A 15,682-nucleotide genomic window follows, 5' to 3' on the forward strand; every position below is an offset into this window, starting at 1 on the left:
AGTACTTTATGCACACGTTTTAGTAATTTGACCCACATTCCTATTATTATTAAAAGTAACTTTTATTAAAAATAAGCATACATTCTCTTTATACATAAAATCATTACTGTGTACACAATCCTCTTCAATACACACGCAGTGGAATTCAAAAATCAGTGGCACTTCTATAAAATAAGAGTTTTTAATTGCATAATTTTATACCCACATACATTATTTTGCAGATCTAAAAAAGTCTGAATGATTCTGGGTTTTTTTAAAGGACAGAGCGGTATTTACAAGCAAACATGATCCAAACAGCACATGCAGATTCAGGGTATGTAAACACTCGTACACGAACTGCAAGTCGCACTTGGTCGCCCCTACAGCAGATTATTTCTTCACAAAAAGGAGACCTATTTGACAGACAGAAAAACAAGAGTAACAGATATTACTAAGCTGTTATTAAAATTGTCAATTACATATGTGCAGTTATTTAAAATGTGACTAACACGCAAACGAATGTCATGAGTCTGCCACTATAAATAACAATATTTTTTCATAGTGCAGGGGCTGTTGCCTTGGAAGAAAACAAGACCACCACTGATCAATTTTAACAAGTGCTGAAAAATTAACTCCTCATTCTTCAACCCTTGAAAAGCCTATAATGACTGAACTCACCAATGTAACATAAAAGCTCAGAACCCCATGATACACTGCATATACTACACAATTCTTCTTTCTGTTCTAATTTAAGAAAGTTAATTTTCTTTAAATGTCATTATAAAAAAACCCCAGTTGCAATTCATAATGATTACTATTTGGTTTGAACGTATTTATATTTACCGAAGACATGTGGCAAATGCTCTCCTGGCATTTCTGTATACAAAATGGATAGGAAACCCTTTAAATGTGTGACCATCAGGTACTGCTCTTCTTACAGCATCTTGAAACTCTTCATTTCCTGCAGAAATGCTTGTTGTACGTTCAAGCTCATAGGCTGCTAATGCTGGTGACAACAGATAGGACAGATGGTCATCCCAAACAGTAGAAAGGCCGAGATCCTGTGAGGCAAGTCACAGAATGATGACAACCATGCAGAGTGAACATTAAGATACCAATAAGCTTGTATACTGCATAGATTCAAATGAATCCCTGACAAATCATTAATTTGTAGTTAATGGCAGTAAATCCATGAAGCAATAAGATTTGTATATTAATTCACACACCAACCAGATGAATCAAACAACATCAACAAAATATCAAACATTTACCAAAAAATGAAGTTAGACCACAAGACTAAAACAAGACCAGCAGAGTTGAAACTACATGTTTTAGCTACAGTATCTCTGCATGAAATATAAGAAGACACTGCATAAATACACAGCAACAATACAGGAATGATCAACTGAGATACACTTCACATTCTTCTAATGTTTCTCATGGAAACGCACTTCTGAATAAACAATGACCAACAGCTCCCCAAAACGCATGCACCTTCCTCTTACGATCCCACAAGTGCAAATGAGTAGAAACATCCACCACACGTGTTCAGCACTGCATGAGATTCATACTCGGAAAATTACTTGCCACCCAAAAGGTTGAACATTGTGCGGGGAGATTAAAAAAAAAAAAAAAAAAAAATATATATATATATATAAAAATATATATATATACCAGACATAAGCTAACAGGGATTTAAAATACCATCTTCTTCATATCCAGCACAAGATCAAAAATTTCTGGCACGTCTTGTAAAAATCCTGATAAAGGATGAAACCTACTTCCAGAAATACCTTCTGATTTTTCTAAAGCAGTCAAGAGTAAGGTTATAAAAGCTGAAAGCCTGCTTTTATCTAAGGACCAAAACCATTTGTGATGGATAGACAAAGCCCATTGACAACCAGATTTGATCCTTCTAGCTTTGACAGACCACTCATAGGTAAGTCCGCAGGTGCCAGTAAGCTGAAGATCACAGACCTAGAATGAGAGGCAAAGGCAGGGTACAGGGAAGAACCCACACACAAGGCTACAGAATTACCACTGCAAATAATAATTATAACGTCTGAGCTAGCTCAGTACAGTCTTTTCAAACAATTTTTCAGTTATTTCACTTTTCACATACAGGATTTCTGCAAAAGCTGATGGAAAACATTGCAAAGATATGAGTATGTGAACTCACAAATGGTTATCCAAAACAAGTATACAGTCAAAACATGCAGCTTTATTACCGCAACAGATCAATGACAATCTTTAAACAGTATTTACCTTTCTGTGTTCAGAGATGAGTATTCTCAGCTGCAATTCTATCTCATTGCTTGTTACTGCAGCATCTACTGTGGAAGCACACAGAGGAGGAAAAGGGGGAACTGAAGATGTTGCTCCAGGGGAACATATAGATTTTATTGCTTCTCCACTCATGGGTTTCCATTTAGATTCATCATGCAGGTCAAACACACAGACCTCGACAGCATCAGTGGGCTGACAGTTTCCAAAGAACTTCTGATGGTTGAAAATACAACCTATCGTGCGATAAGGATACAGGGGCTTGGGCTGTTCAACTATTGGAGGGTCATCAGGGTTGATAGGTCTGTGAATGTACCTAATAAAAAACATTCCATTTCATATTAGTACACTTAACTTCAAGGCAAGGTGCAAATATTCAAGTGGAATAGATATATGCCATTTCTCCTTTCAAAAATGTAAGCCAAGTTTGCTAACATATTTGTTTTTCCTAAAATGGCATTAATTTATTTACATAAACGTAATTATACACATTTTGGAGGCATAACATACAATGAAATAATACATCACTTTTTTTTTAAATCTAGAAAAATAAGCTGAATAATCAAGCAGATATTCAACAGCAATTACATTTTGCAACTACAACAATACACCCATACAGTTTCCTCCACTATTCATCACATTTGGAGAAATACTGCCATCTTCAAATGCTAATCATTGGATACACAAACAGTGGCAAAACAGAATTGCTTATTTGCAACACTGGATATTAATCAGCACTTTTCACAAAGCCAAAAGTCTTATATTCAAATACATAGTCCCACTGTGCTTCTGCCAATGCAACCTGAAGCTATACATTACAAAAATTATGTTTCCAAAAGTAGTGCTTCCAATAGCACTACTAAGTCTGATGGGATGGATCACAGTGCTGAACATAATCAGTAAAGAGGAAGTTCTTTTCATTAAAGTTTGAGGCTTTTAAAAAAAACCATTCGAGTACCATTCGACACACCTGAGCAACAGAACAGTCAGAATGAGAAGAAAATAAAAAATTTTTGACAAACAGGTTCCAGAAGCTTTGGAACACAAAACAGGTACACATGCCCTTCTAAAATGACTCAAGTGAGAGAATCTCAGAACTTGCAGAGGTTTCTGCAGGGGGAAAAAAGTAAGGTAACACTGATTTCACAAATGACATAAGAAAAAAATATGGGTTCCTGTGCTGGTTTTGGCTGGGATAGAGTTAATTTTCCTCATAGTAGCTAGTGTGTGGCTGTGTTTTGGTTTTGTGCTGGAAACAGTGTTGACAATACTGGGATGTTTCAGTTACTACTGAGCAGAGCTTACACAGAGTCAAGACCTTTTCTGCTTTTCACCCCACCAGCGACTAGGCTGGGGGTGCACAAGAAGTTGGGAGGGGACACAAATGGGATAGGTAACCCCGACTGCCAGAGATATTCCATACCATATGGCATCATGCTCAGCATATATAGCTGGGGAAAGGACAAAGAAAGTTCTAGCTGATAAACTGTTTTTACCTCAACACACAAGTTTTCTCATTTTTACTCTTCTGATTCTCTCTCCCATCCCATCAGAGGGATGAGTGAGGGAGCAGCTGCATGGTGTTTAGTTACTGGCTGGAGTTAAACCACAACAGTTCCTAAACAATCACATCAGATTTCATCTCCTTTACAAATGATGGCAGCAATAGGATCAATGGCAATGAGCTGCCGTAAGACACAGAACAGCTCCTATACTGTATTAAAGCCACTGAAAACTACATTACAAACTGGCGAAATATCATACCTTACATTGAACCAGTTATTTAAAAAAAAAAAAAAAAAGCAGCACAAAGAAAAAAACTTCAAAGACTTTTGCCTTTGATTACATGAGTTACATGACAGGGTGTAAAAACAAACAAACAAAAAAAGCAACAACAAAAATAGCCCATGCAAACCTCAGTATACATTGCTCAGTTTTCTCATATTCCTTTTACTCACCTATGTCCTGTTAAGCTCTCCCAAAAAGTGATTGTTCCATCAGTTCCACAAGTCATTACCCAAGCGTGGGGGACTCCTTTCGCTTTTGTTCCAACACACACAAAGGCTTCCAATCCAAACCCAAGAAGAAGACTGCACAGGAGGTTAGCATGATCTTCACAGTCACCCTAGACAGTAAACATTAGCAAGCTGGTTTGAGTATCAGGAATGGATAAAATCTTAAAGAAATTGTGGTATTTGCTTAATCATAATTTAACAAGTCGTGTTTTCCTCCTGTTTACCTAAAGCACATGTCAGAAGTTTAAATTTGACAAGTTTTAGTTTCCTGCAATAGAAAATATTGTTTTAAAATATTAGTATGTTCTAATAATAGACTATTTATATTTTTATTCAAATATACTTTATGATTAATACTGGAAAACATTTCTTATGACTAAAAAGATACCTTCAAGTAACTCAAAACCAGAATCTATTGACCTGTAAAGACAAAATTAGCATTCTAATTAAAAGCCAAAATGTACATAAGGCAAATACCTGAGGTGATACAAGAAACTATGCAGTATTATCACACAGTTCAGAAATCTGAAGTCAATAAAATGTAATTCTATTGTAATTTACTATCTTGGATGTGTTGTCAAAGTTCAGGAATTAAAAAAGGTAAAACAAGTACCTCCACCAATCTGTGTAACAACTAGAAGTCATACGTAGCTGCATTTCCCTTCAACCAGAAGAAAAAAAAAAAAGTTTCATTCATAAATGTATTGCTACCATTGGTAATTTAGAGAAATAAATTTCTGAATGTGATGTATAACACTCTTTAAGTTCTTCACAAGTGTTAGCTGTAAGGTAAGAAACAAAAATCCTCATGCAATGAAGCCTTCATAACAGAAAGCACAGCATTCAGAAGTAGAACAGTACAGATCTTTAGTCAAATACTATTCAGACTGTTGAAAATGTAAAATTCAGTGTTCTTGGATGCATCTGCTCATTACACAGACAAAACAATTCCCCTACCATAATGTACAAGGGAAATATCAAGAAAAGTTTCTAATAAGTTTCTGGTGAACCTGTGTTCATTTAATAATGCCGCACCACTTTCTGCAAAAAAAATTAATAACAGTACAGCTGGTGTCTCAGGAGCTAAATTCAGCTATTTTCTTACACAGTGTTCCACTTCTGCCTTGGAGGAAACCCCTTCTCTGTGTCTCCAAACACAACATCCTCAAACTCAAAGTCATGATCAGCACCTCCCTCTGAAAAACAGTGCATAGCCAGTGGTGCCTTTAAATGGTACCTACGCACCATGTGATACTAAGAGACAACAGCTAATGTCTCCTCTGTGTAGTCTTTGTGACAAGTCTAAAAACTGGGATACAGCTCCTGCTGCCAAGAACAGATCTGTTTATGTTAAACACATCAGCGAGACTGTTTTTGAACGCAGAAGTATCTCCATGTCAATGAAAAGCACTGACTACTCCAAACAGGTAAAAAAAAGAGCACTATTACTTTTATTAATACAATAGAAGAGCTATAATCCAGGATTAATTATAATTTGTTTCATTTATTATAGTCACATGATACGAGTGTTGGATCACTAAGAACTAGGTTGAAACTTTTAGTGAAAATCCCTATCTTGCAAAAAAATAAATGCAAGACTGTATAATTTAGCCATTATTAAAAAAAAACCAAAAAACAAAAACAGTTTTTCAAAAGTGACTTTTCCAACTTTTCCTGGATTAGTCCAGCATTTAAATTAGTGGCCTGCACACTAGAAGGGGCTCACTGAATAATGATATAGGAACTTAGAAAAGCAAATTAACAAAAGCAAGCTCATTGTCAAAGAGATGTATTAACAAATGGGCCCCAACGGCAGTAAAGAAAGTCTGCTCCAAAGCCACCTGTCTACTATTTAACATCTGTTTCTCTTTAAAAAGGTCTTAAGCAAGTTATTGTAAAAGAATTCTCCAAATTCTATTTAATCAATGTATTTGCAGCCTGTTTTAAATTACTGACTTCTGCTAGAATATCATACCAACTCTCTTGTGTCACACAAAGTCCTTTTCACATACCTTGTTTCTACACAAAAAAGCAAGAAGGGTGCACCACTGTTCTTGTTTGCCACCACCTCCTCCAATGACAGGAGCTCTTTCATAACCCAGGACACTGACAAATCGCGCTGCTTGTCTAGGAGTGTCTAGTAACCGGCCTGCTCGAAGTGGTCTGATATATGAACATACTGGACGGTTTACTCCATTTTCATCCTGAACATGTAAAATACGTTTATTTGCCAGACATGCAAACGTTACAAAAGATTCATCTTAACTTAAACTGCCTTTTTTGCTACAGAATTTATTATCCCTGAAATAAATAACACTGAAAAATGTTAAGACACAAAAATCCTTCTAGAATTAAGATACAAGACCATTAAGGCAATTTGTATGGGGTGACTTTACAGTTAGATTTTTCCACTGCCTCTGTCACCAGAGGACATTCTAGACTAAAAGTTCAAATACCTTGAGTAGTACAGGTTGAACTTAATTTCCTTAAATGGGTGAGGAACTGTTCATGCCCCATTCACTATCAATTTCTATATTCACATCAAACAAAAAAGCCCAAACCAAACACCCACCAGCCAAACACCCCATATCAAACAAACAAAAAACCTCCAAAAAATCATACACCCACCAAAACTCACAACTAACCCCAAAACACAGCCACTCTCAGCAGCTGGTTTGAGAGTTTAAAAGGTATATATTTGCTTCTGAATTTGAATACTCTTTACCTCTTGTCATAACAGCAAGAAACAATATACTCACAGTGCTGTCATCAGATATCTAAAAATTACAAGAGTAGTAAGAATTTCTTATTTCTTGGAAAAAAAGAAAAAATAAGATGACTGGAAAAGGTCTGTTTTATTACATGCTGCAGGGAAATATGATTATCAACTACCAAAATACTTCAACCAGTATAAAACTCTTCCTCGCTGGGCTAAACTTGTACTTTTATGTTTGTACATTTCAAAAGGGATAAAGTCTTTTAAATGTCTCCAGCTTCAGGAAATCATGGTCTCATATTTTTTACTGTTGTCACATATTTCCCTGTTAAGGTTTTCTTACACTTTTTCAGCGAGCTAGTGTAAGAAAAGCACCATTTATTTGAAGCTGACTGAATCCTGTGGTAAATTATTTCACAGCTAGAAAGCAAGGAAAAAAAAAAATCACAAGAAGGACTACTTATTTACTTAATATAGTTTTATGAAGGTAATGAATGCTTCTGCATTATCCCTACAAAACTGCCTGGTAACTAAACTATCAAACAATTCTCATCATCTCACTTCTGCTCCCAGAAATGAGAAAGGCCACTAGGGGTAGCTTTACTAAGATTAGCTGTGGCCAGCCAGAGAACTAATGTAAGCTTTCTATAGGTACTGAACTAGCAGGGGGCCTAGCTCCTATAGTGTTCTGAGGGCTGCCGGTTTCTATACTGTTCTGTAACAAAGAACCTAGTCCTCCAATCCTAACCACAAACTCTCCCCTCCAACCTTCTTCCCAAGCCTATTGTAGTTTTGTGGGTGCATAAAGTGGAATACCATTAATTCACACATTGCTTTATTCTCAAAATAGTAGAAGTCCCATTTTAACCTCACATCCCCAACCAATCTCCCAGTTCTACAATTCCCAATTTAATTATATATTTATTTAATTATATATTTTGTTTCTCTACGAACCCCACCCTGTAAACCTTATGTCTTTGTATTGAGTCTGGCTGGGATGCAGTTAATTTTCTACATAACAGCCTCTATGGTTCTTAGTTTCAGATTTGTGTTGATAACACACCAATGTTTTAGCTATTGCTGAGCAGTGCCTGTACAGCATCAAAGCCGCCTCTGATTCTCATTCTGCCCCAACATGGACTAATTTTGGGGTGGACAAGAGGCTGGGAGGGGACACACCCAGGACAGCTGACCTGAACTGACCAAAGGAATATTCCATGCCACACAGCATCATGTTCAGCAACAGAACTGGTGGACATGAAGAACAGACTTTCTAAATTAGCCCCTGCTTGGAGACTTGCTAGGCACCAGCCTGCTGGGGGGAGGTCGTGGGAGGTGGTGAGTGATTGTCTTTGCATCACCTTTTCCCCCGTTCCTTTCTTTCCTTCACTCATTAAACTGTCTTCATCTCAACCCATGAGTTTTTCCTCACTTTTGCCCTTTCCATTCTCTTCTCGCTTCTGCTGAGGTGGAATGAGAGAGTGACTGGGAGGGGGCTCAGCTGCTGGCTTATTTGGAAGTTCACATCACTAATGAACAGATGGTACATCCAGAATGGAAGCTGCTATTAATACTGTACTGAAAAGAAAGAGTAGGCAGGGATCACCTCGGGAAGTTACTTTGAGACAATAAGCTACTGCTCATTATCTGTGCTAGGAAAATTGCAACCACGCAAGATAAATTAATGGCACTAAAAAAAGCACAGAGTCATACTATTCTTTTTACTGAGGGATAGTTAGCAAGGAGCAACTGATGCGTAGTAGTTTATTAGCCTACAGTAATTTTGTCTGTAGCTAGTGTGTAACATTAAGCAGACATTGCTTTACAGACCACACAACTTAGATATTGTGTGGATATGTTCTAACAGATCTAATTAAGTTCATTTTTTATAACTGTTTTATCTTGTATAAAACTTGTTTGAAATAGTTTGCAGAGACCACTTAAGTCTTTGCCATTTGTTAGTATTCAAGAAAAAGACTAAACAGACTTTATTTTATCACCTCATGCATCAGAAATGGTTGGAGCAACCCTTTTTTCTGCATCATGTTATTGAGCCTCAATATACATCTAGAAGTTCAATCCTTACAAATTTCTTTTTTTGCATGATACACACCATGTAGCTCTGACCTGAATGTAGTATCATAAATCTATACAGATTCTATATATACATAAACTTAAAAATATATCTAAAAAGATTACTTAAAGGAAGGATTGGTCTATTTGTAAAATTTACAAACCTGTGCAAAAATCTTTACCAGCCTTACATTGTGTGTAGGCCTTATCTGTAGGTACTCTCTCCACCACTGTTTAGCATATACAAGAAATAACCGTTCTTTTTCTGCTGTTTTCTGACGTTCCAAAGCAAACTGCAGGTAAGAAAAACATAACCAATCACACACATATTCATTCCAAACAGGAAAAAAATCCAACGTAATCAGTAAGTAGACTAACACCAAATGGGGTCTCTAAAATAAAGCTTCCTATTTAGTGTGCTGTACAAGTGCTGAAGAGTAGTATTTTTAATTTAAAATCCAATTAAAAATACATTCAAGTTACGTTTCTTGTTTGTAGGCTCACATAACAAGCTTCACTGAAGTAGTGTTCATCTTAAGTGATGCATTTCTATACAGAAGGATAGCTCAGCTTTTGATGTGCTTTTAATGACAGAATAGACGACCTGAAGTTATTATTTCAAATGGGAGAGAGAGCAAGAAAACATATAGTACCTGAAGAGAATTAGGTATATTGCATCTTTCTTATTTTTCTTCTCAAGTTTTGATACAGGTAAGTAGGAAAACTACTAAAGTAACATTTCAGATAATGTTCAGTATAAACAAAGCAGTTTAAAAAAAGCTAATTCCATTTAAATGCAATGGGAAAAATATCAAACATTCAAAATACCACAGCTCTCAACAAGTACATAAGGTATTCTGTACTGAGCTGCCCCCCAATAAAAGCCCTTCCCAAAACTACTTACTTGAGTATTAGTTACTTCCGGAGATAGCGTCTTATTAAGCTGTGGATACATTTCCAGTCTGATGTTTAAAACCCCAACAGAAACCTTTGATTCTGTACCTTTGAACCAAAATAAACTCTGATCAGTTCTTTCAAATTCATTTTTACTTAGGACAGGTCAGCCAGGCAGGAGTAAGTAATTAAAATAAATACTTTAGCTATATAATCACAAAAAAACCACTAAACTTCTTTAAATATATGCAAAATAAGAACCTTTATTTGAATTCAAACTCAAAAGAGGCTGTAAGAAAGTATAACCAAGACAAAAAAGCAGACATCTAGATCTGAGATAATTACTCAGTGCCCTCTTTGCAGCCAGTACCAGGATATATGAGATGAATGGCATTCTAGAAATGTCTAGAATGGGTATCTAAAACAGAGTAGAAGAGTCACACACTGTGAGAGTACCTATTCCTAGTGACTATACAGGTAGATCAAACCTAACTAGTTGGAAATAAGAGAAGTTCATCTTCCTTAAGATATACTTTATTATGACAGACCCAGAATGCCATGCAAATAATCAACTTTAAAAAAAAAAAAGGGCAAACAAACCACAAAACACCAAAACCCTAATGTTGTTGCATAATGCTGAAAATTTAGAATTACACCACGAACAAGAAGCATTAAAAAATAGAGAGATGGGTTTATAATCAATACAAGCAACAGAAGCCTCACATAGTAGTTTGTCTATTTATCTGAGGTGGCAGCATGCTTCGATGTTCTTGATGCATTTTTCACAATGACAAAACTTCATAGAAGAAGAAACAGCACTAGATTTACTGGATCAATACTTTATTACTTGGAAAAAATCTGATGGTAATTACATTGAACTCCTCCCATCACCCATTTTGAGTATTAAACTCAACTTATTTGTTATGCATTTCCAAGTAATTATAAATAAAAAGCTCTCCATTTGAGAAACTGTCCAAATCCATATTGCTTACTGACGTTTTGGCAATAGTCAGCATTTTCAGAAGGAAATAAATATATTAGCAAATAAGCTTACTAGATTTGTATTCACTGCATAAAACACTGTACCAAAACATACAAACAAAAAGGTAGTAGCGATAACAATCAGTAATAACTTATGTAATATTATCCAATCTTCAAAATATTTAAGGTATAATTTAATCTCTTTTGAATCACGAACTGCTCACTTACCTAAGAGGCAGAGAAACTATGATAAATACTCAAACTATTCATCAGCTACTACTTGACCAAACTGTGGTAACTAGTATAAGAAGTCATGATAGATTGAGTCCTAGATCGAATCTTTACCCACTAAATCATAATATTCAAAAAAACTTTAATAGTATTCTGTACTGAGCTCCCCCTTTAAAAACTTTAGGAGTAGAACTCCTAAAACGGGGAGTGGCGACAAGCGATACACAAAAATATATATGTATACTAACTGCTAACTACCTACACAGAGCTCTTCAGCCCCTCTGTCAGAAAACATGCTTCCAGCTACTGGAATAAATGGCAGCACAGCAGAGATCACTTCCTCCAGCAGTTGCTAGTTTGCTATGAAAGGCACACAAGCTGGATTTTACTCTTCAGTGCACTGGTCTGGAGATTAATTGGTTGATTTTTGTTTGGTTTGGTTTTGACAACTTATTCAGATTTTTCAGAAAATCAGTAGTGAGAGTTCCCAGACACAGGTACCATTATTACACAGGATCTGGAATACACATTTTTATTATTTCAATAACAGGAAAACATGACCATTGGTCTCCTACACATTTTCTAAGGATACCTTATAGTAATTTATGAGTTGAACTAATATTAAACTATATCATAAATACTGCATTAAGCCTGTGAGCAAGCTCAGTATCTAATATTTCAAGTCACTATTATAGCCTTATTATTTATCCTTACCTACACCCAGGAGTTCAACAGCAACATTTGTTATGCCATTCTCTGCAGCCAAGACAGACCGCCACTCCAAGAAATAGGATGCTACTAGTGTTGTCTCACCAAATGTGTCTGTTTTGATCAGAACCATATGCACTGGATCACATATAGATAACATAGTGGTTGCATCCACCATTTTACTTCCTTCACCTGACATTATTAAAATCAAGATAAGAGAGCAAGATTATTACCATCCCAAGTCCTCCTCAAAATTAAAATGTATGCATTTACACATTGCATTTTAAGAAAAATCTCAAATCCAGAAGTATAAGCAATGATGCCATCTGAAAATCAAATTCAGCTTAGGACAGAGCTACAGAAAGATTACAGTTAATTTACAGAGGAGATAAAAAGATTCCTGTAGTTGAGTACTCCAGTGTAACCAGTTCAGTTGCACAGAAATTAAAGTGGAATTATCAATTAAGAAAATAAATAATATTAAAGCACCATTAAGTAACAGCAATTGAAAAAATATTCTTTTAATAAGTTGGAATGTGTCAGGTGAACTTACTATACATCAGTATTTAGGAAATAAATTTCTCCGTAGTTAAGCTTGTCCCTATGATATAAACTGCTCCATGAGCAGCAGAATTTAAAAAGTCTGGTTTTCTTTGAACTTGTGGTGTACTCACTCCCTTCCCCAAGTCCAACTACAATAACTCTGGCTTTGTCTCTGGTACCTGATATTCCATAAGCTACCCTGGATTTCTACAGGGTTCAGACCAAATCCAGAAGTCTCTTCGTAACACACTTAGCTCCTACCGTGTTCCCTGGCTACCAACAAAATAACAGTAATACAGGCTGTGAATGACTGACACTTCTGCAGGTTTTCCCAACTGGTAGGCAAACTGAACTCACACTAAAGATTTTCTTTCCATCTGATGACAAATTTATGTTACACTTCTTCAACTGCCAGCACAAAGTTCATGAAAAATCACAGCCATCTTAGTATCTCTTACCAGCTCTGAGACTATTATCTCACTGTCCATTATAAAGTGGATCAAATTCAAAAGTTATTTTAGAGTGGAAAAGAAGATGCAAGAGCAGAGAAAGATCTACAAGTGGCGTAACCTAATACAGTAATCAGTTTCCTTAGAAAAATGTGATAAAAAATAGGAAAGAAAGCCAGTAAGTAATATCAAATATATTTTGCAATAACTCTGAAGTCAGAAAAAAACCCCAAAAGCATCAGCCTTAGACCCACAACATTCCTTACCTAGGCTATCCCTGTGTATCTCAAGTAAAAAACCGTCATGAAAATCTGGCTCACAGGCACACGGGACAGGTTTAGAACGGAAGCGCTGATTTCGAAAATGTAAACACAGAGTGAAGGTAGAACAGATTTGGCCAGGCAGAGGCTCCGGTTCCTGAAGGTGTTCCAGAAAAGCTTTTCCACCCAAAACCTGAAGGTAAAGATACCTCCGTGTTGGGTCAATGTTAGCTGTAAAGCGTAGCAATAAAAATGAAGAGACTACAAACAGATCTTAAAAAGCATGTTAAATATCAGTTAACTAACAGGAGACTAGAAAACAAAAAAATAAACTTTTTTTAAATGAGTGCTTAGAATAAAGTGATTTTAAAATGTATGGAAGTTATCTTAATGTAAGATGAATGACATTAAAAAAATTCACATTTTATGCAACACTTAATTTCTGCTGCTTACATAAATTTACTTCCTGCAGATAAGCAGGAAAAACATCCACCTTTATGGCAGTTCATACTGGACCACTAATTCAGAGTTCCAAAACTCATAGACTTCAAATTTCTCTCAAACCTATGATCCAAATACTAAAATAAACAAGCAACATACTTTTTTTCAAAACTGGTGGTTCTCTGTCAACAAAATGTGTTGATGGTTTTGGAGCTGACGTCCTGTCTCTTTCATTCACATCCTGAAATTACAATTAAGACTTTTTAAGGCATCAAGGGATGCAACAGTGCTCTTATCACAGCCTTCTAAAAATTAAAGAATCCTCACTTTCACCTGAATGCCATTCCTCAGGTATGCTCCTACTTGAGATGTAACAAAACAGAACAAATAATTTCAATGTAATATTATCATCAAACCGCTTTTAGCAAATGCCTTAAGCTGTTCTGCTCCTGATATGTCACCAATCAGTAAAGCCATTACAAACCTTTAGAAGTAGAGAGTTTTCACTTTGTCAAAACACCATGTCAGTAAGAAGGAAAAGCAAAAATATTTTCACTCTTGAAAAGCTACTTACAGTTACAAATTTAAGTTCCTTCATAACATCATCAATTATTCCTCGTTGTCTTAAGGCTTTTATCAGATCTTCTGTGGATAACTGCTGATGCTCAGGTGCTAACTCTTCACGTATAGTCTCAGCAAGAACTTCTCTGATCCTGCCATGGACATCCATCTGAAAGAAAATTCACTATATGCTACAAATACAGGGTCTTTAAACGGTAGCAGCTATGACTAAACAGTCACTCAATAAGACTAAAGATATACTCCTAGGAACTCAGAAATAATGACATAAAAATATTCATCCTTTCACAACTAACAGTTTAAAAAATCATGAGCATACCAAACCTGAGCATTTTCACTGTTCTTTACAGCATTCCCTGCCTTGAACTTGCCTCCTCATAAAAAGGTCTGCAAATCCATCAAATATAAAATGGTCCCTGTTTTAATCTCGTCTCCCTCAAGATTCATCTTTAGAATAATAGTTTCTTATTTTTAAGGGGAAAATTACACTTTTATACTTAAGACACGGAAGCAGGAAATCTCCATTGAAAGCTTCCCCTGTGCTCAAAGGGAAAACAGAATTTCTGTCCTTCATCTCAGCTGTTAAAATGCATGGATCTGCAAAGCTGAGGGATGTTAGGGCCACAGCCACTGGGACTTCCAATACTTTGAGATGCATGAGCTGAAGCACTTGTACTTAGTTCCCCACCAATCCAAGCCCAATAACTTCTCTCAAAAAGCAGCAAGCAAAGAACACATTCCTGCGCAGTCTACTCGGGTGAACCTGCTTTAGCAGGTGGTTTGGACTAGATGACCTCCAGAGGTCCCTTCCAACCCCAACCATTCTGCGAAAAAGGAACCAAAACCACCAAAAAGCCTCGGTCTCAGGGTGCCGACTCCCCGACTCAGCCGCCAGTGCCGCGGGCCCCTCCCTGCCCTGACCGGGGCAGCGACAAGGAGCGAGAGAGCAGCAAGAGGGGGAGCGGACAGGGCGGCAGGGACCTCAGCTTCATCTCTCCGGGACCCAGGAAAGCAGAGATGAGGGCGGGGAGCGGGGGCGGTAGGAGACGGCGAGGAAAAGGCCGCAAAGTGGGGCAAGGATCAGACAGGAGCGCGAACCGCCGCTGGCCGTTGTGCAAGGGGGCGCGAATGGTTCCTGGGAACCACCTCAAGCGGCTGAAGTAGGGAAAACAAAGCAGAGAACGGGCAGGGAGCGAGCGGGCACTGCTGCCGCCAGGGGCCGGGGCTCCGCACCGCCGGCACGGGAAACAGCAAAGCCCGACCAGGCCACCCCTCCCCCTGCGACAGGAGAAGTCGCTCCGCCGCTCTACCGCGCAGACACCCCCACCTTGACCAGCTGCTGGTGGATGATCTGCTTCAGCTCGGAGGCTTTCTCCGGCGGCAGCGCCATGGCAAGAGCGGGGCCGAGACTCTTCCCACTCCGGCAGCAGCAGCGGGGAAGGGGGCCCCAACGGCCTTTCCAACGGGCGCGGGCGACGGCGTAACCGCCCGGCGCGCGGCCGCCGCCTCGCCCGCTGGGGGGCGCAGCGC

At 37.7% G+C, this 15,682-nt stretch overlaps 1 protein-coding gene across 5 annotated transcripts; it reads right to left on the reverse strand.

Moving 5' to 3' along the window:
- CEP76 (centrosomal protein 76) lies at positions 1-15,607 on the reverse strand. Of its 5 annotated transcripts, XM_080338852.1 has the most exons (13): positions 15,480-15,607; positions 14,148-14,303; positions 13,733-13,814; positions 13,139-13,363; positions 11,887-12,072; positions 9,971-10,068; positions 9,231-9,359; positions 7,037-7,054; positions 6,290-6,481; positions 4,221-4,387; positions 2,245-2,578; positions 823-1,040; positions 1-392 (listed from the first exon to the last, which is right to left on the reverse strand). In XM_080338852.1, the coding sequence occupies exons 1-13, from the start codon at positions 15,540-15,542 to the stop codon at positions 254-256; spliced, it is 2,007 nt and encodes a 668-aa protein (XP_080194978.1). In that variant the 5' UTR covers positions 15,543-15,607; the 3' UTR covers positions 1-253. The 5 variants fall into 5 exon arrangements, with proteins under 5 accessions (XP_080194978.1, XP_080194977.1, XP_080194976.1 ...); XM_080338851.1 differs by lacking the exon at positions 13,139-13,363; XM_080338850.1 differs by lacking the exon at positions 11,887-12,072.
- Between the last annotated feature and the right edge of the window lie 75 nt (positions 15,608-15,682).

This window comes from Nesoenas mayeri, assembly GCF_963082525.1.
Source record: "Nesoenas mayeri genome assembly, chromosome: 2".
Classification (NCBI taxonomy): Eukaryota; Metazoa; Chordata; class Aves; order Columbiformes; family Columbidae; genus Nesoenas; species Nesoenas mayeri.

Excerpts from the sequence above, each read along its gene's own strand:
- CEP76 (XM_080338852.1), bottom strand. The coding sequence starts at position 15,542 with ATGGCGCTGCCGCCGGAGAAAGCCTCCGAGCTGAAGCAGATCATCCAC. Across the intron at positions 12,073-13,138 it reads GATACACAGGGATAGCCTAG|GTGAAGGAAGTAAAATGGTG; the intron begins GTAAGGAATGTT and ends TAATAATGTCAG. Across the intron at positions 9,360-9,970 it reads CGGAAGTAACTAATACTCAA|TTTGCTTTGGAACGTCAGAA; the intron begins GTAAGTAGTTTT and ends TCTTACCTGCAG.